Here is a 23,249-nt window from a genome sequence, read left to right on the forward strand (position 1 = left end):
TCATGCCTCTCCTTGGCATCAGACGCCTTGACATCAGACATGCCCTGACGTTCTACCTGTAGCAAATCAAGCCCATTAGAAAGTCTCCAGGTGTCTTTGTCACCATAGCTGAAAGATTGAGAGGCCAAGCCATATTCTCATGGAGAATTTCTAAGTGGGTTTCGGACTCAGGCATGTGTACCCACCCAGATAAGGACCACACATCTCGCAGGACCTTCAGTTACAATAAGTAACCTCCTCTTGTATGTAGGTGTCAGAGGACTCTTACTTTTTTAATTATAATTTTTTCTCTTCATGTTGCTGTGCACAACTTTCAAAGATCATATTTCCAGTCCAAATAATTCAGTAACTCTATGGAAAACCATTAATTGGTAAAAACATTACTATGAAGAATATTTACTACCAAAAAAAGTATGGAAATTAAATCTCTTTTGAGATGCTTATATTTAAGATTAATTTACATCATTTGCCCTTGTTTTTAGGAATTTGCCTATTAAAAAAATTGAGATTCATTTTCTCAACTTTAAAAGAAAAAAAAATACAAGATGCAACTCTTAAGATAGACAAAGGCAAGATTTAAAACTTTTAATTCTCCAGTCATCAAGGGCCAGAGTCTAATATTAAATATGACACCAGTGCATAGCTTCCAGTTTGCTGCCTTGGCTATGTAATTTTTTAAACAGACTAATAACCTTTCTGTGATTCCGGATACGATAGCCAGCTCACTGAGCTCATTTCAGTGAGATGGATCAACCTCAGCTCCTTCCACCCTCATTAATGAATACATTAACTGAACTATTTAAAAAGAAAAGAGAGGTCTTAGAAAATAGACTTCAGTAAAGCATAAATATTTAGAAAATCTTGCCCTGTTGTGCCCTTATCTGTTTCTGCTGTTACTGAAGTTTCCTGGTTTTACATGCTTTTGCCAGATCTCTACCATTTTTTTCCTCAGTATTGCTGCTGAAAATCTGGCTGAGACATTCCACTCTTGTAAATTATGTAAAGTGTTCTCATTGGGGTTTAACATACTTGAAGTTTATTTGCAGAATTGCTGCCTCTTATTACAATATTGCAAGTCTAGGGGAACTGTATTTCAAAGCCTCTCATGATTTGGACCAAACTTGTAAAATTTGCCTTTTTCAAAATGGCTGCTCATTTCCATTATTCATAAGGGCTGGAGTAACAATGGGTCTTCAGTCATGATGAACATCACTTGCACGTTGCAGCAAGGATGCCTCTGGTAATGATGGCTTCTGTCTACCGTTATTTCCAGAGGAACTGAAGCTAGACTGCCTTCAGCAAAGATGGCTGCTTTTCTGCTCTATTTTGGAAATTGGTATTGGGGAATATAGAGGAACACAGTGTAAAGATTGTAGGTAGGGGAAGGAAGTGGTAATAATGGGGGCAAGTGAATGCAGAGTGAAGAATAAAAGCTGAAACCTGCAGGGAGAATGTGAATGGGGATGGAGACTAGGGCCCCAGTCCTGCAGTTTGGCTACAATCAGTCGGTACGTGTGAATGCAGTTATCAGATTGGGGCGGATAGGAAGGAGACACAATATTGATGTGTGGGGTTGGAAATAGGGTAGAATGTCATCTGTCCCCAACCCAGTGGTAAGAAAAGTTTCCTTCCAAGTAACTAAGGGGAAGGAGTGCATTTTTTAAGGTTGAGTTTTGAACCTGAAATGATGCATACAGTTTAGTTAGGGGTGAATGATTTCCCCCTAAATAGTCAAATCAAAGGGCAGATGGAAAAACAATATATTTTTTTCATCTTTCCTTTTTAGGTTGCACATGACTTTTTGAGGGGGGGTCTGGCCTATGATTTTTGAATGCCTGCACGTGTTAATACTGTGTTATTTTTTGTGTTAGTAAATTTGTACTGGTTAATGCTATGTATTAATGGCTTATGTTTCTTAGGTATCAAATATGATTTAGACAACTAAATATCGTTTTTTACCAAATAGTATTTTTGAAAGGAGATCTAATGCATTAAACTGGCTATATTTCCTTTTCAGGAAGATGCGCAGGAGGAATTTGGCTGGAAACTGGTTCATGGAGACATATTCCGGCCCCCAAGAAAAGGAATGCTACTCTCTGTTTTTCTAGGCTCTGGCACACAGATCTTGATTATGACTTTTGTTACTCTGTGTAAGTGGTGTGGAGTTGGGGGAAGAGTAAATTTTCAAAAGAAAAATAACCTTGACTTCTAATTGCATAAAACTAATTAAGTGGAGATGAAAGAAACATTTCTAGATAACATTTAAAAAACTGGAATTGGAAAAATATCTGTATTTCCTGGTTGGTGTATACAGTTGATATGTGGCACTAAGCTGTAGATACAGACTAACACGGCTGCTACTCTGAAACAGGAGATAAATTATACATTAGCTGTAGAAAACACAGATATAATTTTAAGAATCTTCTAAAATTGTGCATCTGTGCTTGTAGTTTTTGCTTGCCTGGGATTTTTGTCGCCTGCTAACCGAGGAGCATTGATGACCTGTGCTGTGGTCTTGTGGGTGCTGCTTGGAACTCCGGCAGGTTACGTTGCTGCCAGATTCTACAAATGTAAGTAAAAGTTATTTAAGGTGACAGATCTTAAGTTCATTAGTCTAAATCATCATCACAGTGGTGGCTTTTTTCCCCCCATTGTTTGGTATCTGTTTCCCCTCAGGACAAAACAGAAAAAACAGAACAGGTACATGGTTAGATTGTTCAGTGTTTTGAAGCCTGAGAGTAAGCTGCTTCAAAATATTCTCAAAACAGGTATCCTGTGAGTCTTTTGATAATGTGAATTAATTTCATATAGGAAGGAACACATTACGTTTCAGTTAATACGCAGGTAGTGATTTCTGACAGTTTTATAATTTCATTGTTTTCCTACATTACCGAATTACAGTAGTTGCTTTAATTTTTTGCAGGGGGTGGTGATATGTATTTGAAAATACAGAGTTTAGCTTTTGCCCCTTTTCAGTTAATACCTGCCCTCTTCATCCGGGTGTTGCTTTAGTCAGGGAAATAGATGTCATAGGGTCTTTGCTGACCCTGGAGGTCTTCCCTCTGGTGTTTTGGTGCCTTATGATAGTGAGCTGGCCCTCTATCTCTCAACTGGCCCATTCAAGTGCTGAAGGAAAGTACATGGTTCTTCCTCTGCCTCAGGGGAGACTTGCTACAGGGCCAAGAATGCCATTGCATCCAAAGCTTTTCCTTACTGCCTTATTTAGTTTAAGATATGAACTGCTTATGGCTGACTGGTGCTAAGTCTCTACAGGCACACTTTGGATATTAACACTGGTTTTAGGAAGGCATTTCCCCCCGTTACAGAATGGCCTTGGACTTCTTTCATCTTCCAGAAACTGTTTTGGAGTTTGTACTCTGGAAATAGTCTCATTTTGTTACAGTTTGTAGGGTGGGTGTTCACTAGTGGCGGTAGTAAAATAGTCATTAACTTATCCCATTCCTGACTACAGGGTTGCAAGTTGGTTTGAAAGGGACCTGCAGAGTTGATTAGACTATGGGGCAGGTGTTTCAAAGTTCAAAATAAATTGAGGAATCTTTTGTCCAAGTCCTGATTCCCCCTTCAAGAGAAACGTTATTTGAGGGGTTATGGCATCAAACCTAATACCATGTAATTGGGGAAGTAGGTGGCTAATGGTAGTATCCCCTAATGGGTTTAGTGATCAGAGTAACTTGTCAGCCAGTATTTGGATACTCTACTGGACTAGCAAACTGTGAGGTGACTATTTGCTAATTCCAATTTATTCTGTCTGCAATTCTCATCAAATGATGTGATCAGCACAGTGTATCACATGAACTAAAAAGCTGTACATTTATTACAGTATTTAATTATAGAATCATAGAATATCAGGGTTGGAAGGGACCTCAGGAGGTCATCTAGTCCAACCACCTGCTCAAAGCAGGACCAATCCCCAGACAGATTTTTACCTCCATTCCCTAAATGGCCCCCTCAAGGATTGAACTCACAACCCTGGGTTTAGCAGGCCAATGCTCAAACCACTGTAAATATGCAGAAATATAAAGCTATATACAGTTTAAAAATATTATGAACTAGACAATTTAAACAATTTATTAGAAGATTTGAGCCCAAGCTCAGACTAGTTAGTGTTAATAGACACTACCAGTTCCTACCAACATGCTAAATAAGGATGGAAACTTAATTAGCACAATCTAATAGTAATCGTACCTGACTCCTGAAATAAAAACAATTATTATTATGACAGAGCTCAGATGAAATTGCCAGCTTTGCTGAATTCAGACAAGAAGTTTGTCCTACTGGCACATATGACTAGAATTCTTATAAATTTGGCACACCTTTAAAAGTCCTTCTAAACCAAGCTGATTTAGTATTTGAATATCGCTCTTTTCGTAATATTTCTAGGATTCGTAAGGAGCACTGATGTTGGTTCTTTAAAAATTTGGATAGAGTTTACCAATAATGATTAAACTGATCATTTTTTAAAAGATTCCTAGCTATAAATTTTGTTTACATCAGTATCGTTGCAAATATGTAAAAATATCTTGATTCGTAATTTATACTGCTAATTTATTCTAATCAAACCTTAATCTGAATGTTAAATAAGATAGTGTAAGCCTGGAGTGATCAAAAAGTTTAATTCTCGAAGATGATTTGAGTATCCTTTAAATCAAGTTCCCTTTTTAACGTACTAAGTTAAATACACTATGGATGACTAAGCACCTAATTCTTCTTACCTTACTTATGCAAAAGTTTCTACCTCACATGGAGTTTGGCCCTTATCCATAATGCATTTAGCTTTATAGGGAGGAGGGGAAAAGTGTGTATAATAAAATAACAATTTTGACACCTTATTTATTTTCATTTTCATTATTGTAGTCTTAAATGTTTCTTTTGATAGGAAGCTGTGTAATTGAGGAGCAAAGCAATAAAGCAAAATCAGTTTTCCATAACTAAATATTTTTAGTGTAATGTTTTGATCTTAATTTACTGGAGTTCAAATAATGTTCTGCTGGCCTGCCTAAGTATAACTGTTAAATAATGTACTATTAAAATAAAGTGTAATCTGTGCACTTAATGCACATTTTGATAGCTATCAAATATTTTAATACAGCTTTTGGTGGGGAGAAATGGAAAACAAATGTCCTGCTGACATCATTCCTTTGTCCTGGGTAAGTTAAATCTCTAAATGACTATTCATACTTGTTACATTTCTGATATAGCTAATTTTTAAAGCTTCAGTTATACCTATAAACCTACTACATCATCTTTTCGTGCCAGAAGCCACGTGAACAGCAAGGTGCATTTGACAAAGACAAATGTGCTAAATGCGCGCACTATCTTTTTTGTTTACTCTCCCCATGTGAAAAGGTTGATTATGTAGTAGTAGCATGACAGTAGTAAGTTTCTGACCAGGCACACTTTTTTTTTTCATGTATTTGTTTTACTCTCTAGGCTGTTTCTTAGACCACACTGTAGTTGGTCTTATATGGTGTCGCATACTGTACAACCCTTGTGTTAAATTTTTCTACTTAATCACAGCAAGCAGTCTTCCCCTGAAGTGCAGTTACGACAGGCATATATTTGAAACAGCTTAGTTGGAACGTCAGCTCCTGCTGGAGTTGAATTCCACTAGGCTAAGAAAGAAAGACTAGCTTGACCTCTTCATTTGATATTTTCTGTGTCAATTGGTCTTAATGTATATTACACTAAGATATTAATACAGTAATATGGTTTCAATAATAATATAAATATTATTGGGCATTCCTGTTTCTTTCTGTTTTTTAAGCATGTTGTATATTTTTCAGAATTGTATTTGCGGATTTCTTTATCATGAACCTCATTCTTTGGGGAGAAGGATCTTCAGCAGCTATTCCCTTTGGAACTTTGGTTGCTATTTTGGCACTTTGGTTTTGCATATCTGTGCCACTGACATTTATTGGTGCCTACTTTGGTTTTAAGAAAAATGTAAGTGATTTATGTGGGTGTAAACTGCATGTACTGTGGCTATTGCGGTAAGAGAGTCCAAAAGTGATCCACCTCCAGCCCAGCTCGATTCCATTAGCATTCAACTGATCTTGGGATTCCACTGACAGTTTCTCAAGTCCCTTTAGATATTTGATAATGAGTAGGTCTCTTTTAGTTTAATGTTAGGTCTTTGTGATCAGTGGATTTGACTCCTGAGGCTTCTTTAGATTAAGCAGTGGTTTAGGGCATTCTGGGTGTTGATGACTTCTCTTTAATTCCTAGTGAGTTTTGTTGATTGAGTCAGGTTGAGGGTAACCACTTACTGGATTCCTTAATTATTCCTTCCTTGCTTTTTTTCTATGGTTCTTAATTCTAGTTCAGAATCTGAGGAAGGGATGAGGCCTATGGTGGAATCTTTTGGTATTCCACTTCCCTAAGTGAGACATTGTGGAAGGCCATTTCTCATGTGGCAAAGATCGATATCTTAAAAAGGAAGACTTCATGGGCCATAGAGCATAATCATTTGTGTTGCCTTTATTTTTATGTGGATTTATGCAAAAATAAAAAAGGACTCCTACCAAAGCTGTTGGTGCCCTTGATGAGTTAATTACAAGAACAAAAATTATATTAAATACCACTCACCCACCCTGCAAAACTGCCCTCCCCCCACTCAGACCTAATTCCTACAGGCCTTATTCTCAGCAGCTCACACTACCATATTCTCCTTGCAGCATGCCCTGAAAGTTGACTGAACAGGGCTATTTTAGATTGAGAAGAACAGTTTATTCTGGAGCTGAGAGTTCCTCTCTGAAATCAAGGGGGGTTCTCTTTCAGTGCCTGAGCTGATAAAAACTGTGGCAGTATGACACAAGGAGAGTAGCAAGAGATCAGTTGCTACATCTTCATTAACAGTAATCTTTCAAGAAGTCTATTACCTATTTTTTAGGGCTGTCGATTAATTGCAGTTAACTCACGCGATTAACTCTAAATTAATCAAGTATAAAATTAATTGTGATTAATCACTGTTGAACAATAGAATACCAATTAAAATTTATTACATATTTTTGGATGTTTTCTACATTTTCAAATGTCTATTTCAGTTACAACACAGAATACAAAGTGTACAGTGCTCATGTTATATTTTTATTACAAATATTTGCACTGTAAAAAGCCAAGAGAACTATCATTTTTACAGTGCAAATATTTGTAATAAAAAATAAATATAAAGTGAGCACTGTATTCTGTGTTGTAATTAATCAATGTTTGAAAATGTAGAAAACATCCAAAAATATTTAAATAAATGGTATTCTGTTGTTGTTAATCAGCGTGATTAATCGCTATTAATTTTTTTAATCTCTTGACAACCCTACTATTTTCGTTTGCTCTGAGGCTGTTGGCAATTGGGCTGCTAGAAACAATGACAGTAAGGTACTAGGTGGCTACCAGTTTGTTGTTAAATACAAATTTAAGTAGATTTTTTGCTACTGCTAGTGTCAAATGTATTTAATTGTTACATATTTAGGAATCTTTTCTTCTTTTCTTTAAAGGCTATTGAACACCCAGTTCGTACCAATCAGATTCCTCGTCAGATTCCTGAACAATCATTCTACACAAAACCATTACCTGGCATTATCATGGGAGGGATTCTGCCCTTCGGGTGCATCTTTATACAACTTTTCTTCATTCTAAATAGTATTTGGTGAGTTAACTTATTTGAACGCCAACATATAAGCTGTAACTTTTCTCTTTGAACCTTTTCTTTAGAGAGCTTGAGCCCGCCCGTAGTGTTTTCTAAAGTACTGATCATTTCACAAGAAACGAAAATGGTTGTCATTTAATATTCTGCCACTCAGAAAGCACTCCATGCTGTTTTATTTCTCTCCATGTGTGTAGAGAAATAACTCATTCTTACCAGCATACAGCTGACCTGCAGTATTCAAATCACTAAGTTTTATGCACTACACCAGGGGTTCTCAAACTGGGGGTTGGGACCCCTCAAGGGGTCGTGAGGTTGTTATATGGGGGGGTCGCGAGCTGTCAGTCTGCACCCCAAACCTCACTTTGCATCCAGCATTTATAATGGTGGTAAATATATGAAAAAAGTGTTTTTAATTTATAAGGGGGGGTCGCACTCAGAGGCTTTCTATGTGAAAGGGGTCACCAGTACAAAAGTTTGAGAACCACTGCACTACACCTATTACTTCATACAGAAGTGCCTCTGAAACTGACATTATGGTAGATATTTGAAAGAAGTGAACAGTATATTACATTGATTTATTAATTTAGTCTTTATAGAACAGAATTATTGCTTCAGGAAAACAGATTTTTCCTTTCCCCAAATCTTCATATAGGCATTAGGAAATAATTCCTTTAACCATTCAAAATAACCCACTAAATACTCGTACAGCGTCCGTGAATTCAGATGTGTACTCTGAGCATGCTAACAAACTGCTCTTGTATGAGAAATCTGTCCTCTTTCTGGCACAATTTAGTTTCCAATCTCTCTAAGCTGTTTCACTCAGAAGTCGGTGCTAATACACAAATCTGAAGTATTGACACTTTTTCTGTTTTACCACTCTACCACTTTCTGATTGAAATGTGGAGTGAAAACCTGGCTGTACTGAAGTCAGTGGGAGCTTTGCCATTCAATGGACTTCAGTGGAGCCAGGATTTCACTGGTGATGTGTCCAGTTCAGTTTCTCTCTCTTCATAAACCTCCAAATGTGAGAGAAGTTTTAGGTTTTGAGCTTTTGCCTGCCATTTTGGAGTAGAGCTGCTGAATCATGCATTCCCAGTTTGAAAAACAAAGCACAAGTTAACTTCCACTTGTGTCCGCACCAATGACACCCTACCCTTGTGATAAGGAGAAAATATTGTTTAAGCTTCAGACTATACTAAAAATGATCATCTTGTGCTAATGCTGCTTTTTCATATTGAGAGATGCCATTTTCCTCCAAAATACATTTTATCTTATTTTAATCCTCTGTTTTGATTGTAGGTCCCATCAGATGTATTATATGTTTGGCTTCCTGTTTCTTGTGTTCATTATTTTGGTCATTACATGTTCTGAGGCCACTATACTGCTTTGCTATTTCCATCTGTGTGCAGAGGTAAGAAATATTCTTCACTAGTCACACTTTATACAATATCCAGGACACTTTCACAAAATCCAACTTCTGTAACTGGAAATATTATCATTCCAGAATTTAACACTACTAGGATAACTAAGATCCTATTAAGATCAGCTTAAAATGTGATTGGACACTCATTGCTCCTTTCTGATAAGAGTTCTCATTACAGATATTATTTTGAACAAGTTTGTACCCAGATTCAGTACCAGTGAGATATAGCTCATCTTCAGTTATCCATCTCGCTATTTTCGGTATAAGTCAGTTGACTAGACAGAAGCCTTTGCTTTGTCAAAAGTATTTCCTTTTTGGTGCATGTGCTTGACTGGTACAAGTTAATATTTGCATGCACCCTTAAAAATCTGGCTCTTGTTACTTGGGCTTGTAGATTTTTGCCTTTTTGATGTAGATCGTTGACTTTCTGATTCATATTATGAACTGTGATTAAGTGATCCAAAGTAATAAAATTTTATCTTTAGCTGTTTAATATTAAATACCCAGTAGGAAAATTTCACTTGTAATTTTGCATCTAGTAATTGGTCGAGTTCAGGTTTCAGGAAATATTACTTAGGTTTTTCTTTCCTTCTAGGATTATCACTGGCAGTGGCGTTCCTTCCTTACCAGTGGCTTTACTGCAGTTTATTTTCTGATATATGCAATACACTATTTCTTTTCTAAACTGCAAATCACAGGGACAGCAAGCACCATTTTGTACTTTGGTTACACCATGATAATGGTTTTGATCTTCTTTCTTTTCACAGGTAAGTATATTGAAACCTTGGTTCTTGATATCGCTAGCTCTAATTTTAGTTGAGTGTGCAATGGAACACTAAAAATCTCATAAATAGAAATATCCGAATCTTTATGTGAAACCATAGCTGAATGTTAAACCCTTGATTTCAGGTCAGCTATTATTATGCTAATATATTTTGCTATAAACTGTGTCAGAAATCTCAGCCCCTGTCTTCAAAGGATTAAAATAGTAACTGAAGAATCATATTTATACCTTGTACAATACACTAACATATTTCTATTTACCTAATATTGCTATTGGTAACTCCTGCTGTTGAAACTAGGCTGCATTTAAGCACGTGCCTAAAATTGTCTTCCAAACTTTCAGTGTTAACTATAGTTGTGTGAATTGTTTAATGTGATATTACATCCCACTTACAGAATATATACGTACATATTTAACAGGGTTTAAGCTGAAGGACATATGCTGGAAGCTATGAAAGGGCCCATGATCACATGAGTTCTAAAACATGCCTTATGCAGAGGATAATTGAGACATGGAACTATCAAATGTAGTCAAAAATTGTGATTATGGGCTTAAATTCCAGCAAGGGTGGTTTAGGTTGGACATTAGGAAAAACTTCCTAACTGTCAGGTTAGTTAAGCACTGGAATAAATTGCCTAGGGATGTTGTGGAATCTCTGTCATTGGAGATTTTTAAGAACAGGTTAGACAACACCTGTCAGAGATGATCTAGATAATACTTAGTCCTGTCTTGAGTGCAGGGGACTGGACTAGAAGACCTCTAGAGGTCCCTTCCAGTCCTATGATTTTATGATACAAGCATGTTTTAAAAAGTTAAACAGGGAGGGGGGATGCATTGCAAGGTATAAATGTTACATGTGTCAGCAGGTGGTCCTAGATTGAGCTGCAGAGCAGCATTTTTATCCTGAAATGTTACTGAACTACAGGGGATGGTATGTTCTAGAAATAAAGGTAATATAATGGTGTAGTGGGTTTTGGATTTTGAAGTGTGATGTTCTTGCAAAATTTGAAGCTTTAAGTATTGAATATCCTGCAGATAGTTTTGTTGCCTGAGTGTTATCTTGTTTCTTGGAGATGTGGGCTTTTCAGAGCAGTGTTATGATGAAGTCCTATTAATAACTCCCTTGTAAGACTACTTCCATTATAAGCTTTACAAAATTTACCCTTTTACCTATTGGGCTTCAGTAAGAACTAAAAACAAGGGGGTGGGTATTTTTGTTTGTTTTACAAAGATGGAGTTTAATCTTTGTGTTAACTTCCATGAGGTCTGATGCTCATTGAAATGGATCTTTCCTTCCTTCTTTCCTTCTGTCTTTCTTTTCGTTGCAAAGGTACCCTTCAAAATCTAAACTGACCACTAGACTTGAAGTTACCGTGGTTATTTAAAAGTGGTGCTTTTAGGAAAATCTGTCAGCTGCCAGAGCTCTTACCTAAAGATCTTGCTACTGGGATCTTTCATCTCCTTTCCCAGTTACTGAGGACAAATAATGGAATCTTTTCCCCCATCTCCTCATTCGCTCCCCTCAGATCCCTGCTTTCTTTGTCTATTAGTTCCTGCCACAGTACTGGAATGCTTCCTCTATCTTCTTGCACACTGAAAAGCGGGCTTCACTGAGACATGCTGCCCAGACATGGGGGTTGCTCTTTTGCACCCCCCGCTTCCGTACTGATAGGTACCACCACTGCCTACTCCCAGAAAGCTTAAAAATTTTGAGCACCAGGCCAGCAGCATTTGTAACCAAATCCTCGTGAGCTTCACAGTCTATAATGGTGGCCTTTCTAAGCTCTGGTCTATACTACAAACTTAGGTTGGTATAACTGTCACTCAGGGATGTGGAAAATCTACTCCCCTAGGCAACATAATTATACCAACCTCACCACCTGTGTAGACAATGCTATGTCAGTGGGAGGGTTTCTCCTGTCAGCATAGCTACTGCTTCTTGGGGAAGTTGAGTACGTACACCAATGGGAGACACTCTTCCATTGTTGTAGGTAGTGTCTTCACTAAGTGCTATAGCAGTGTAAGTGTAGACATACCTAAGGCTTGAAATGTGGAGGGCTTTCCAAGGTTACAAGCAACAGAAGTTGTGTTGGAGAGGCTTAATACTTCCCCGTGGCCTGTGAAATGGATCTGCTTTTGGCGGATACAAGTTTATAGCCCAAGCGCTACACAGAAATTAAAGTCCCGGCCATCAGACCTTTTAACTTTTGTTAAAAGTTTCACTAAAGTTGTGAGCAAAGTCATTTCAGCTGTATTTGACTTAAATGAGCATATGGGGAGGAGGGGTGTTTTTTGCATTTTAAAAAGAAAACTCCTAGGGAAAACAAGAACCTAAGTTTGAGAATATTGTCCTTTTAAAATAGTAACAGAATATTAGCTACAAAAAAATTAAAAACCTTCATCTATTAACTGCACATTACCTGCATTTTTAATCTGATACTCCCTTCCACCTGTAAATTAAATGCCTTCACCTAATCCATATGTATTTCTGTAAGTCACAATTTACTACTTCCCTATTCATATTCTATATACTAATAAGTTAATCACTCCCAACATACAGGCTAGAAGTTCTGCTCTCCTTTATTCTACCATCCTGCTTCTAGACCATACTTGAGGGGTAGAGACAAACAGCATCTCAGACTGCGATAGAGAACTCTGGGCTTGGTTATATTAGAAAAATTGCATTGCTCTAACTAGATCACTTTTAAATAGATTTAATTACATTGATTTAAACTCCTAGTATAGATGCATTTACACATACTTAAGCCTTCCTTAGATACATTGATTTTAAATTGAGTTAGTTGCATTAATTACCATATATACTCGTCCATTAGCCTGTTCGTTTATAAGCCGAACCTCCCTTCCCCCCCCTCAAGATGTTGGATAAAAATAGCAAAAATTGTATGACCCTTTCAGAAGCCAACCCTATATTTCAGGGGTTGGCAAACTTTGGCTCCTGGCCCATCAGGGTAAGCCGCTGGCAGGTCGGGACATTTTGTTTACTTGGAGCTTCTGCAGGCATGGAGCCCCTCAGCTCTCTCTGGCCGCGGTTCGCCGTTCCCGCAGCTCCCGGTGGCTGGGAACAGCAAACCGCGGCCACAGGGAGCTGAGGGGCTCCATGCCTGCAGATGCTCCAGGTAAACAAAAGGACAATGTATTAGATATTCAATTCAATGACTCCATAGAGTTTTTAAAATCATCAAATTTTGGTGTAGACCCGTTTATAAGCCATTGATGCGTCACTTTTTTTATCAGAAATATTCGGCTTACGAATGAGTATATATGGTAACTCTTTTTTTTTTTTAGTACAAACGAGACCTCTGTCTGCCTTGATGATATTGTAATATTGGCCAGAAACCAAAGTGTATCAGCCTCACTGCTGATCTAGAGAAGTCTTCTAACCAGTCCATTCTAGTCATGCTGGCTATAAACCCCAGAATACTGCATAGTCAGGTAGGGACTTTACTTCAGCTCTCTTCTCCATGGAGGGATTAGTGTGGTAGGCCTAGCATGACAGCCTCTTTGCACCTCAGGCAACATGCATCTGCCAGCTTCCACTTGCCCTCCTTCCCTTAGGTCAGTTAACATGTCATAAACTGTAATCTGAGGGCATTAAGATATATCCAGTGCATCTCCTGTCCCTTGCCCACTCAGCCTGGGTCATAAATGTTGCATCAGCAGCTGACTATCAGCAATCAGCTGTGCAGAGTCTGATGACAATTATGGGCTCAGGACAGAAGTTACAAGTATCTTACCCTTTATCTGCCATGACATTGTCCCCACTAGCCCTTTGTACCTGATACTGGGCTCAAGGGTATGTAAGTTATATTAGACAACTAAAATATACTTCTGGAGTTCATGTTCTTAGTTTTATGTGGTACTTGGTCAGTGTCTCTGACTTGAAGTTCGGTGAGGATACAGGCAGAATTAAAGTTGGTATTGAAACTTTAACTGAACATTTCCTGTATTTAGATTTTCTGAAACTATATAATCCTTGAATGTTCTAAAAGGACATCAAACGACTCAACCATATTTCTAAATTCACTCTTTTGGTCTCAGAATAACGTCCATACTATAATAGATTTCAGTTTGCTGTTTCTTCCAAAAATTAGATGCACTCTAAAATCTATGGAATTACTGAAATGTACTGGGGATAAGTGTTTATATAAAGAGGGAGAGTTAAGGGGTATGTTCTTCTCAGAACTCTTAAATGGAACAGCTATTTACCAAAATCTGCTCCTAAAGGCAAGTAGCTTCCTGTGCCAAGATGATATACAAACTAAAAAGAAAAAATTGTAATTGGTGTATCAAAACTGTTCTGCTACTGCTTACTCATCCGTTAAAAATTGTCAGTATCAGGAAGGGTTTTGACGGTGCCCTGCTGCTGTGTCAGTGTAACACATGCTTCAGGCACTTGCTTCCATACTGCATTCCAGGTCATTGATCAAACTCAGCAGGCAGGATACTGGGAGCTACATGACAAATCTTCGTGACTCACAGCTGGGCCCACAACTACGTATCATAGTAAATGAGTCAGTTAAACATCACTAGTTTAGCAAGCGTGAAAAAAATTACCATGATATCATTCATGATTCTTCACAGGATTTTACAGCATATGAGTTATTGCTGAATTTCCATCATGCTCCTTGTCAAAACTTAAATCAAAACATGTTGTCTTAAATAGTTAGTTGGCCCTCACACGTTAAAGCTACAATAATATTAGATATACTAAGGCAAAATCAGCTATCTGAATGGCTTTTGTCCTGGCCTAATTTTTCTGGGAAACAAAGGTTCCCATAACAGATGCTATGAAAGCCATCTATGTCAACCATTTTTCTGATTTTTAGTTGTAGTTTTGAAGGAATAATGTTAAGGTGGTCAGTGTAACTTCATCAGCACAGCTTTTGTGCCCAACAGTATATTTTTGGTACATCTATCACACCTCACCAAAAAAGGGTGGACAGAACTATTCTCAATTTCAAATGAAAGAGCCGTCTCCGAGAAATCAAGGAAGTAATCTTTGTCTTTAAACTTCAGTTCAAATGTCAAACCTCTTTGACTGTATGATTAAACTATCTTTAAAAAACTATATTTGTTAAAGCCTGGGGCATGAAAATATTTTTACCATAGCAACTTTGGCAAATACTGAAATTACATAAACTTGTAACTTGCTTAAACAGGACTATACCTGTGACTTTTGGGTGCCTTTTTAGTCTTCAGTGTCTCTGAACATTTTTAACATTATAACCTTAACAGAAGAGCAGTTAAACTTAAATTCTGAACTATAGTATTGAAAAATCCAAGCCACCTTTTGAACTACAGACGTTAAACAATGAGCTATGAAATCCTTAAGTGCACTCAAGAAGTAGGTGTCAGTTAAGTTTTTTGTAAATAATCTTTATTTATATTCAGTAGTGTAAAAATCCACCCTGCTTGATGTTCGTGTCCTGCATGGCATATTTATATTCTGCAGAACCTAAGCTGCTTCTTCAAGTGGAATGCCCAGAGGGACACATGCACTCTGTGTCTTTTGATTGGAGATTTTTTGGTAGCAGTGCCCATTCGGACCATGCATGTATCCTACACATCCTCGTGCCCCCTATGGAGGCTATATAGAGCTCTTTGGGTGAACCACCCTCAATTCCTTTCAACAGCCTTCAGACAGACACGGAATTTCGTGTGCGCCTGTTTTCTCTGTTTAGAGTTATAAAGCACAAAAGAACTAACCCTATATACTATTTTAGTTGTTGGAACAGTTGTCTCCCCTCTCCCCAATTTAGGGGGTCTAAAATTGTTTCTTGGATCTGGGATGTCAAGCTACTTGGGTTTTAAAAGGTGTCTCCAATGTCAAGAAGCCATTCCTGTCAGCAATGGGCATTCTTCACAAATACGTTGCTTGGGAGACTCGCGTATTCCCAGCAAGTGCAAGATTTGCACTTCGTTTAAGGGAAGATCTCTTAAAAACAGGGGAATTAAGTATGCACTATTGATGACAGAGCAAGCCTTATGACCAGCTTTGGATCTGGGGACAGAGAAACCCCTCTCCAAGAGACCCTCTGCTTCTGTTAGTGCCTCTTCTACAATAAGATCACAATCACAAAGCGCTTCCAAGGTGAAAGCAGTGTCAAGATCCCAATCTCCAACACTCTCCATGGGTGAAGTACCTATAACCGCATTCCACCACTCATTCCCTGGTACCATCCATTCCTTCCCTCCACTCTGAATCAGCAGAGGCAAGGAGGAGGCAGTAATGCCACTACCGTCGTCATTAGCTGATGACTTGTGGCAATTCCAGGACCTGATGAGGCAAGTCGCGGACACACTTCAGATTCCTCTGGAAGAAGTCCAGGATTCCTATCATAAATCCCTTGAAGTATTTATAGACTCATAGGATTGAAAGGGACCTTGAGAGGTCTTCTAGTCTAGTCCCCTGCACTCAAAGCCAGACTAAATATTATCTAGATCATCCCTGACAGGTATTTGTCTAATCTGTTCTTTATATTGCATACCTCCACTTCAGCATGGGTGGCACTGCTGATTAAAGAAGCTCTTCTTGAGCTAGCTGGCAAACTCCAGCAATGGCAATCTGTACATGCAAGCATGCTGATTTAAAAAAACAAACAAACAAACAAACAAACTCCTACATTCTGGCCAGGGATTCCAAAACTTTGTTTTCACATCCGGCACCAAATTCTCTGGTTGTGGACGCAGTTAATGAAAGGGGGAGAGAGCATATTCAAAAAGCTACCCCATGTAACAAGGACCGGAAGTGTCTGGATCTTTTCAGTCATAAAAACTAGTCTTCGTGGACATTACGTTTCAGGATAGCAAATCACCAGGTGCTGGTATCAAAATAGGACTACCACATCTGGGAATAGAAATTGTATGGCAGGCCATGAATACTCGCAAAATTGAGGTTGGGGTGTGGCCTTAAATGAGGAGTTCAGGGTACAGGAGGGGGCTCCGGGCTGGGACTGAGGGGTTTGGAGGGTGGGAGGGGGATCAGAGCTGCGGAAGGGGGTTGGGGCATGGCAGGGGTGTGAGGGCTCCGGCTGGGGGTGCAGGCTGGGGATGAGAGGTTTGGGGTTCAGGAGGGTGCTCTGGGCTGGGTTTGGAGGGGGATCAGGGCTAGGGCAGGGAGTTGGAGTGCAGGGGGAGGCTCAGGGGTGCAGGGTCCAGGCAGCGCTTACCTCAAGTGGGTCCTGGAAGCAGCAGCATGTCCCTTCTCTGGCTCCTAAACTGAAGTGTGGCCGGGCAGCTCTGTGTGCTGTCCTGTCCGCAGGCACCGCCCCTGCAGCTCCCATTGGCTGCAGTTCCCGGGAGATGCAGGGGTGGCACTTAGGGGCAGCCAGGGGGCTCCGCTCTGCACACTGCCCCAGCCCTATGCATAGGTGCTGGAGGGGAGGCCATGCTGCTGCTGCTGCTTCCAGGAGCCGCGTGGAGCAGCCCCTGATCTTGCTCCCCGGCTGGAGCGGGGCAAGCCCCAGACCCTGCTCCCCAGCGGGAGATCAAGGTGTGACAATGCGGTTCTGGCGGAACCCAACTGAGAGTGCCAACTCAGGACAAATTGCTCAAATAGGGCAGTCACAGCCCAAGGCTGGGGGTTTTTCCACCTCTAAGGCAAACCAAACCAGCCAGACTAGGAGGACTTCAGTCTCACCCCCTGGCTAACCGCAAGTCTCACAAGCAATCTCCTTAGACACTCCAGTTTCCCAGTATTACCACCAGTGCCACTCGTTATGGGGACAAATGGTTATGAAAACCAATACCCCAGTAAAAGAAAAAGGTTCTCCTGATCCCAAAGGACCAAGCCCCAGACCCAGGTCAATATACAAATCGGATCTTACCCACAAATCACGCTGTTGCCAATCCTTTAGAATCTAAAATCTAAAGGTTTATTCATAAAAGGAAAAAGATAGAGATGAGTTAGAATTGGTTAAATGGAATCAATTACATACAGTAATGGCAAAGTTCTTGGTTCAGGCTTGCAGCAGCGATGGAATAAACTGCAGGTTCAAATCAAGTCTCTGGAATACATCCCCCGCTGGGATGGGTCCTCAGTCCTTTGTTCAAAGCTTCAGCTTGTAGCAAAGTTCCTCCAGAGGTACGAAGCAGGATTGAAGACAAGATGGAGATGAGGCATCAGCCTTATATAGTCTTTTCCAGGTGTAAGAACACCTTTGTTCTTACTGTGGAAAATTACAGCAAAATGGAGTCTGGAGTCACATGGGCCAGTCCCTGCATACTTTGCTGAGTTACAAGGCGTATCTGCCTTCTCTCAATGGGTCCATTGTATAGCTGATAGTCCTTAATGGGCCATCAAGCAGGCTAGGCAGAGCTAATCTCAGCTTGTCTGGGATGTCACCCAGAAGCATAGCATAAGTTTGCCATACAGACAGTATAGAGCCAATATTCATAACTTCAACTACAAAACTGATACACACATATAGACAGCATAATCATAACCAGTAAACCATAACCTTGTCCTAGACACCCCATTTGACCCCCTTTATACAAGATTTGCATGCCACTACAGGACCTTGGTTGCAACAATGATCTATACGGTCCCAGTTTATGTCAATAACGTCACACAAGGGCCGGATTCGGTCCGCGGGCCGTAGTTTGCCCACCCCTGGTCTAGGGGATCATGAAAAGACATTCTCTACATGGATCTCTGTATATATTACCTGTTATGGTTTGGCTTATGCCCACCCTCCCATGTGAGTGACTGCACATTCTATCTGCTAGATCACAGTCTACTCAAGGATGTTCCACTTGCTGAGATCTGCAAAGCTGCAATGTGGATTTCAGTGCATACTTTTTCCAGGCATTATGCTTTGGTTCACACTGCTAGATTGGAGGCTGCAAGAAGGCAACACAGTTCTCTCTTCAGTGCTGGACTCTGTTCTGAACCTCCCACCTCCTTAAGGGGGTCACTGTTGGGGGGGGGGGGGGTGTCACCTGAAGTGGAGCACCCACAGGGACGCTAAACAGAGGAGGAGAGGTTACTCTGTCACCCACACAATTTAGGGTTCTCACACACACCCCTTTGGGTACTAAGGAAATAAGGGAAGCAACTCTATCCTTCCGTGGGCTAACACCCATTCCTGGTGGCTCAGGGCTAACACCCATTCCCAGTGGACTTAGGGCTGTACTGGTCTGTGGGGCCTTTTACCAGTGAAAGAGCCTTATACAGTAATATCCTTAACCTCTATTTATTAACAGTTACCAAAACAATACGCATGCTAAGCATATAATGCTCACCACTCCCAATAAGGCAGATGAACTTTTCTTGATGGCCTGTCAAAATTAGGTCATCCAGAGCTCCAGCTTCTGCACAGTATGATCAGCAGGGTGTCTGGCAGCTCTGATCCTGGGCTGTGCCCTGGTGTTAGGTTCCAAATAACTTCCCTTTGGACCCCAGTTTATATACCGTATATACTCGTTCATAAGCCGAATTTTTTTAGTAAAAAAGGGAAGCACCAGAGAAGGGGGTCGGCTTATGAACGGGTATAGAGAGGGAGAGGTGGGACACAGCCCCTCCCCCCAACAGAGGGAGCAAGGAGAGGCAGCACAGCCAGAAGGCAAGAGGCGGGGCCAGAGCGTCTCCACTTCTGGCCACGCTGCTCTCCCCCCAGCCTCCGAAGCAGCTGCAGCTCTGGGGCTGGCAGGCTGCAGCAGTGCCACTCAGCCCCGCCCCCCAGAGCAGGCTGTGCCCACGCCACCCGGGCGCCAGAGCAGGCTGCGGCCACGCTGCCCAGCCCAGCCCGCTGGAACACGCTGCGGCCGCGCCGTCTGGTCTGGCCCGCTGGATCAGGCTACGGTCGTGCTGCCCAGCCTGCCGGAGCAGCTCCAGCCAGGCCAGAGACATCTTCCCTCAGATAAGGTGGGAAGGGATAGGATGGGGAGAGTGTGGGGGTCCCGGGCTAGGGGTGGGGTCATGTGGGAGGTGGTCACAGGGAATACTCCCCTGACCCCCCCTGCTTCTCTCCCCAAAAAAATTTCCCCACCAGTTGCTGTACCAGCCCATCAGGGTAAGCAGCTGGCACTCCAGGACACTGTTTACTTAGGTTTACCTTCCTGTTTGCAGACGCTCGAGGTAAACAAATCATGTCGGCCCGCCAGCGACTTATCCTCATGGCCTGGGAGCCAAAGTTTGCCGACCCCTGAATTATAGGGTCGACTTATGAACGGGTCATAAAAATTTTCCATTTTTACTTATCCATCGTGGGGGGGGGGTCGGCTTATAAATGAACCAGGTTATGATCGAGTATATATGGGAGTTAAAATTGGGGTCCTGCTTAGTTTTCCCTAACTAATCATTTTAAACTGAAGTGCTACAACACAGTGTTTTTCACCAATCCTAGCCCATTACAAAACAATTCTTTAACCATAATCAGGCCCCACCACCTTAGTTGATTTAAATTTTGAAAAATTAATTATGCAACAGACAAACAATAAAGAATCAGACAGATGGTCCAGATAGAGAAGTAGGGACCATAAAGGCAAAACAATATAGATTTCACAATCACAACTGTTAAGTGGTTTCTTGCCAGACAAAATATTAGCAGTTTCCTTTAAACATCTTAAGATCTGTGACTTTATCTGGTGATGGTAGGTTCTGTACGGACAGGCTTGCCTCCTTAACAGCCTGATAGGCCATTGTTTTGGTGCAATAGATGGAATGTGAGGCTGGGACTCTGCAGCTCAGTACATGCTGTTGTTTCTCACTCTGGCTGCTGCTTTTACTGCAGAAAGAAGCCTCAGACCTTACAACTCACCTTGTGTAATAACAAGTTCTTTGAGATGTATCCCTCTGTAGGGGCTCTGCTACCTGCCCTCCTTCCTCTCTGCTTAGGTGTTTCCTACTATGGGTCTTAGTGGTAGGGAAGGAACTGAGGGCGATTCGCCCATGCAGCCCTATGAAGCCTGTGTGTAGGGCACAAGGATGTGTGGGCCGAACGGCCATTGCTACCAAAAATCTGTGATCAAAGGCTTCGGTGCATGTGCACCTGAAGTGGAGCACTCACAGGGACACACATCTCAAACTCCAGTTATTGCCCAAGGTGAATAACCTCTCCTTTCATTTAAAAAAATCTTTCTAGCATTTGATTGCCAAATTTGGAAAGGGTTTTTAATGTGTATGTAAATCAATGCAGTACTATCTTCATAAGTTTGCACATAGTAATTAAGGTGTCAACTGAACAGTGTAATGACACTATTAATGTCATACATAGCTGATCACTTGAGCCGATGCAATAGGGAAGGATGCGGTTGTGAACCCAATAGGGAAATGCTTCAAGGAGGGAAATGAAAGACTTGGGGTGGGGATGTGGGGGGTGGGAGGGGAAGAAAAGAGAAACAAAGAACAGAAATAGCTCTGGTCTTAAAGGTGAGTATGTTCTTCCACTGAGTGATGCTGAACATAATGAAGCATTAATAAATAAAAATTCGATTAAAGTTCAGTTACTATATAAATACCATATTCTATCTTTATGCAAACTTTTCATTGACACTGGTAGGCGATCAGCTGTGGAGGGTAATATGTAGTCCTAAACTTATATCCTGGTCAACAGAAAAATGTCATTTGATCCTACACAGAGAGTGAGTTTCTAATTTCTGTGTTAGACTCTATACTAGTTGTACTAATGTGTAACTCATTGTTTTGAAAGAAGAATTGTCTACGTGTACATTTCCATGTTTGTGAATCTGCTCTTTGAAAAACTTTCTTTTTTTAATAGGGACAATTGGATTCTTTGCATGCTTTTGGTTTGTGACCAAAATTTACAGCGTGGTGAAAGTTGACTGACTGAAGAAACCCCAGTGTGTGAAAGTTGGCACAGAATCTTCATTAACATAATTTAAAGACCTGTTCTTGGTGATGAACTTAAGCTTTATCAGAAGTATTGACATCCTGTTCCTTGGGAATGATACTGAATACACATCCTCCTCAAAACACTTTTTCCACAAAAGCGTTTGTATTGTGATTTAACAATCTGTTTTCATTCAAACCTTCTTAATGAAGACCAGAGTTAAATATTGTATTCATTTGTAAATATAACTATACTGTAATAGAAACATTAAATTCTAATGGCAGAATAGAAGTGGCTGTATTACGCAACTTAGTGATCCTGCTGAATAAAGTACAATTGTAAATAGGATTTTCTAGGCTTGGTAGGAGGGATGAATTATTTTTCTTTTGAAGGAAATGAGAACTTTTTATCATGCTAACTTTAAGGATGTCTCCAAGGTGGGTTGCTGTTTTGGATGTGGTTTTTATTTTGTACTAGTGATATGTCCATAAATATTCCAATTTCTGTGACTTCATTGGTTTCAGTGTTGTTGGCCTTTTAAACTATGTGCCTCTGAGTCTTTGAGTTTATAAATTCATAACCTTGTAAAAATATCTTCAGTGGGTCATTACATATTAGAAGTTTATGAAGTTATGTAAATACAAATATATTGACAAGGAAGATTTTAAAATTATGTGGAGTCTTTTATTGCATTTTACTGTATTTAGTTAATTATATTGACACTCCTTTTCATCTGGGGAAAAAAATCAGTTATTTGTTCTAAATGACTAATGCTTAAAATGTGATAGTGGTGCATGAGAATGAAATTAGACAATTACATGTATGCACTACAGGATTAATCCAGCCCTTAACCAAGCTACTTTTTCTGAGACTAAATCATATGTGGAGAAGATCTTAATATAGGCGCAGCATTCACTGCTGATCTTTTTTTAACTGATCTTAATGATGCATATTCCATAAAGCACCTGTGGCTAGATTTATTTAAGCAAAAAAAAAAAAGACACAAAGAACCAATGTTTTTGCCTTGTGTTCTGAGAAACGAATCAGTTCCAGGTAACTGACTAGAATGACTTATTCCACAGTAAATTTTAACAAATTTGAAATGTTATCTTGTTCAATAATTTAGATTCATAACTGTTCATCTATCCGCAAGGGCAGCATGTTTCCCACAGTCTGATAAAATTTTATTAAACTGCATGTACTAGTTGTCAGTCATAAATTAAATTTCTTTTGTCTGATTTTTCTAATGGTATGCTTTTCTAAAAGACCTTAACCTAATGATGCTCGAATACTGAATCAATAAAAATATTGTTGGTTAAGGTAACTTGTCATTATTAAGATCTCCAAGCTATGTAAAGTACTTAAGATAAAGCAGTTTTCCAAGTTTTGTGTTCAAAAACAGAAAAACAAGTTTGGATAACTTTTGTATTCTTGGTTTATCTGGTTAGAGCTTAATTAAATTAAATAAATTCTGAACTCTTAACTATTCAGACCCCCAAAATCTTCATTTATAAAACTGGATATATTTGCAAAGTGACAAGTGTGCATACCTATCACATCTACAAA

The 23,249-nt window shown here is 40.0% G+C and overlaps 1 protein-coding gene across 1 annotated transcript in view; it reads left to right on the forward strand.

Moving 5' to 3' along the window:
• The window catches only part of TM9SF2 (transmembrane 9 superfamily member 2), a 62,362-nt gene extending 39,360 nt beyond the window's left edge, over nt 1-23,002 (forward strand). The window contains exons 10-17 of the mRNA XM_054012721.1: nt 2,018-2,150; nt 2,451-2,570; nt 5,111-5,168; nt 5,805-5,964; nt 7,512-7,663; nt 8,963-9,074; nt 9,682-9,853; nt 21,612-23,002. Of these exons, the coding sequence (XP_053868696.1) occupies nt 2,018-2,150; nt 2,451-2,570; nt 5,111-5,168; nt 5,805-5,964; nt 7,512-7,663; nt 8,963-9,074; nt 9,682-9,853; nt 21,612-21,679 (975 nt within the window). The 3' untranslated portion in view covers nt 21,680-23,002. The remainder of the gene's footprint in view (nt 1-2,017; nt 2,151-2,450; nt 2,571-5,110; nt 5,169-5,804; nt 5,965-7,511; nt 7,664-8,962; nt 9,075-9,681; nt 9,854-21,611) is intronic.
• The last annotated feature ends 247 nt before the right edge of the window (nt 23,003-23,249 follow it).

The sequence above is a fragment of the Malaclemys terrapin genome, chromosome 1 (assembly GCF_027887155.1).
Source record: "Malaclemys terrapin pileata isolate rMalTer1 chromosome 1, rMalTer1.hap1, whole genome shotgun sequence".
Lineage (NCBI taxonomy): Eukaryota > Metazoa > Chordata > Testudines > Emydidae > Malaclemys > Malaclemys terrapin.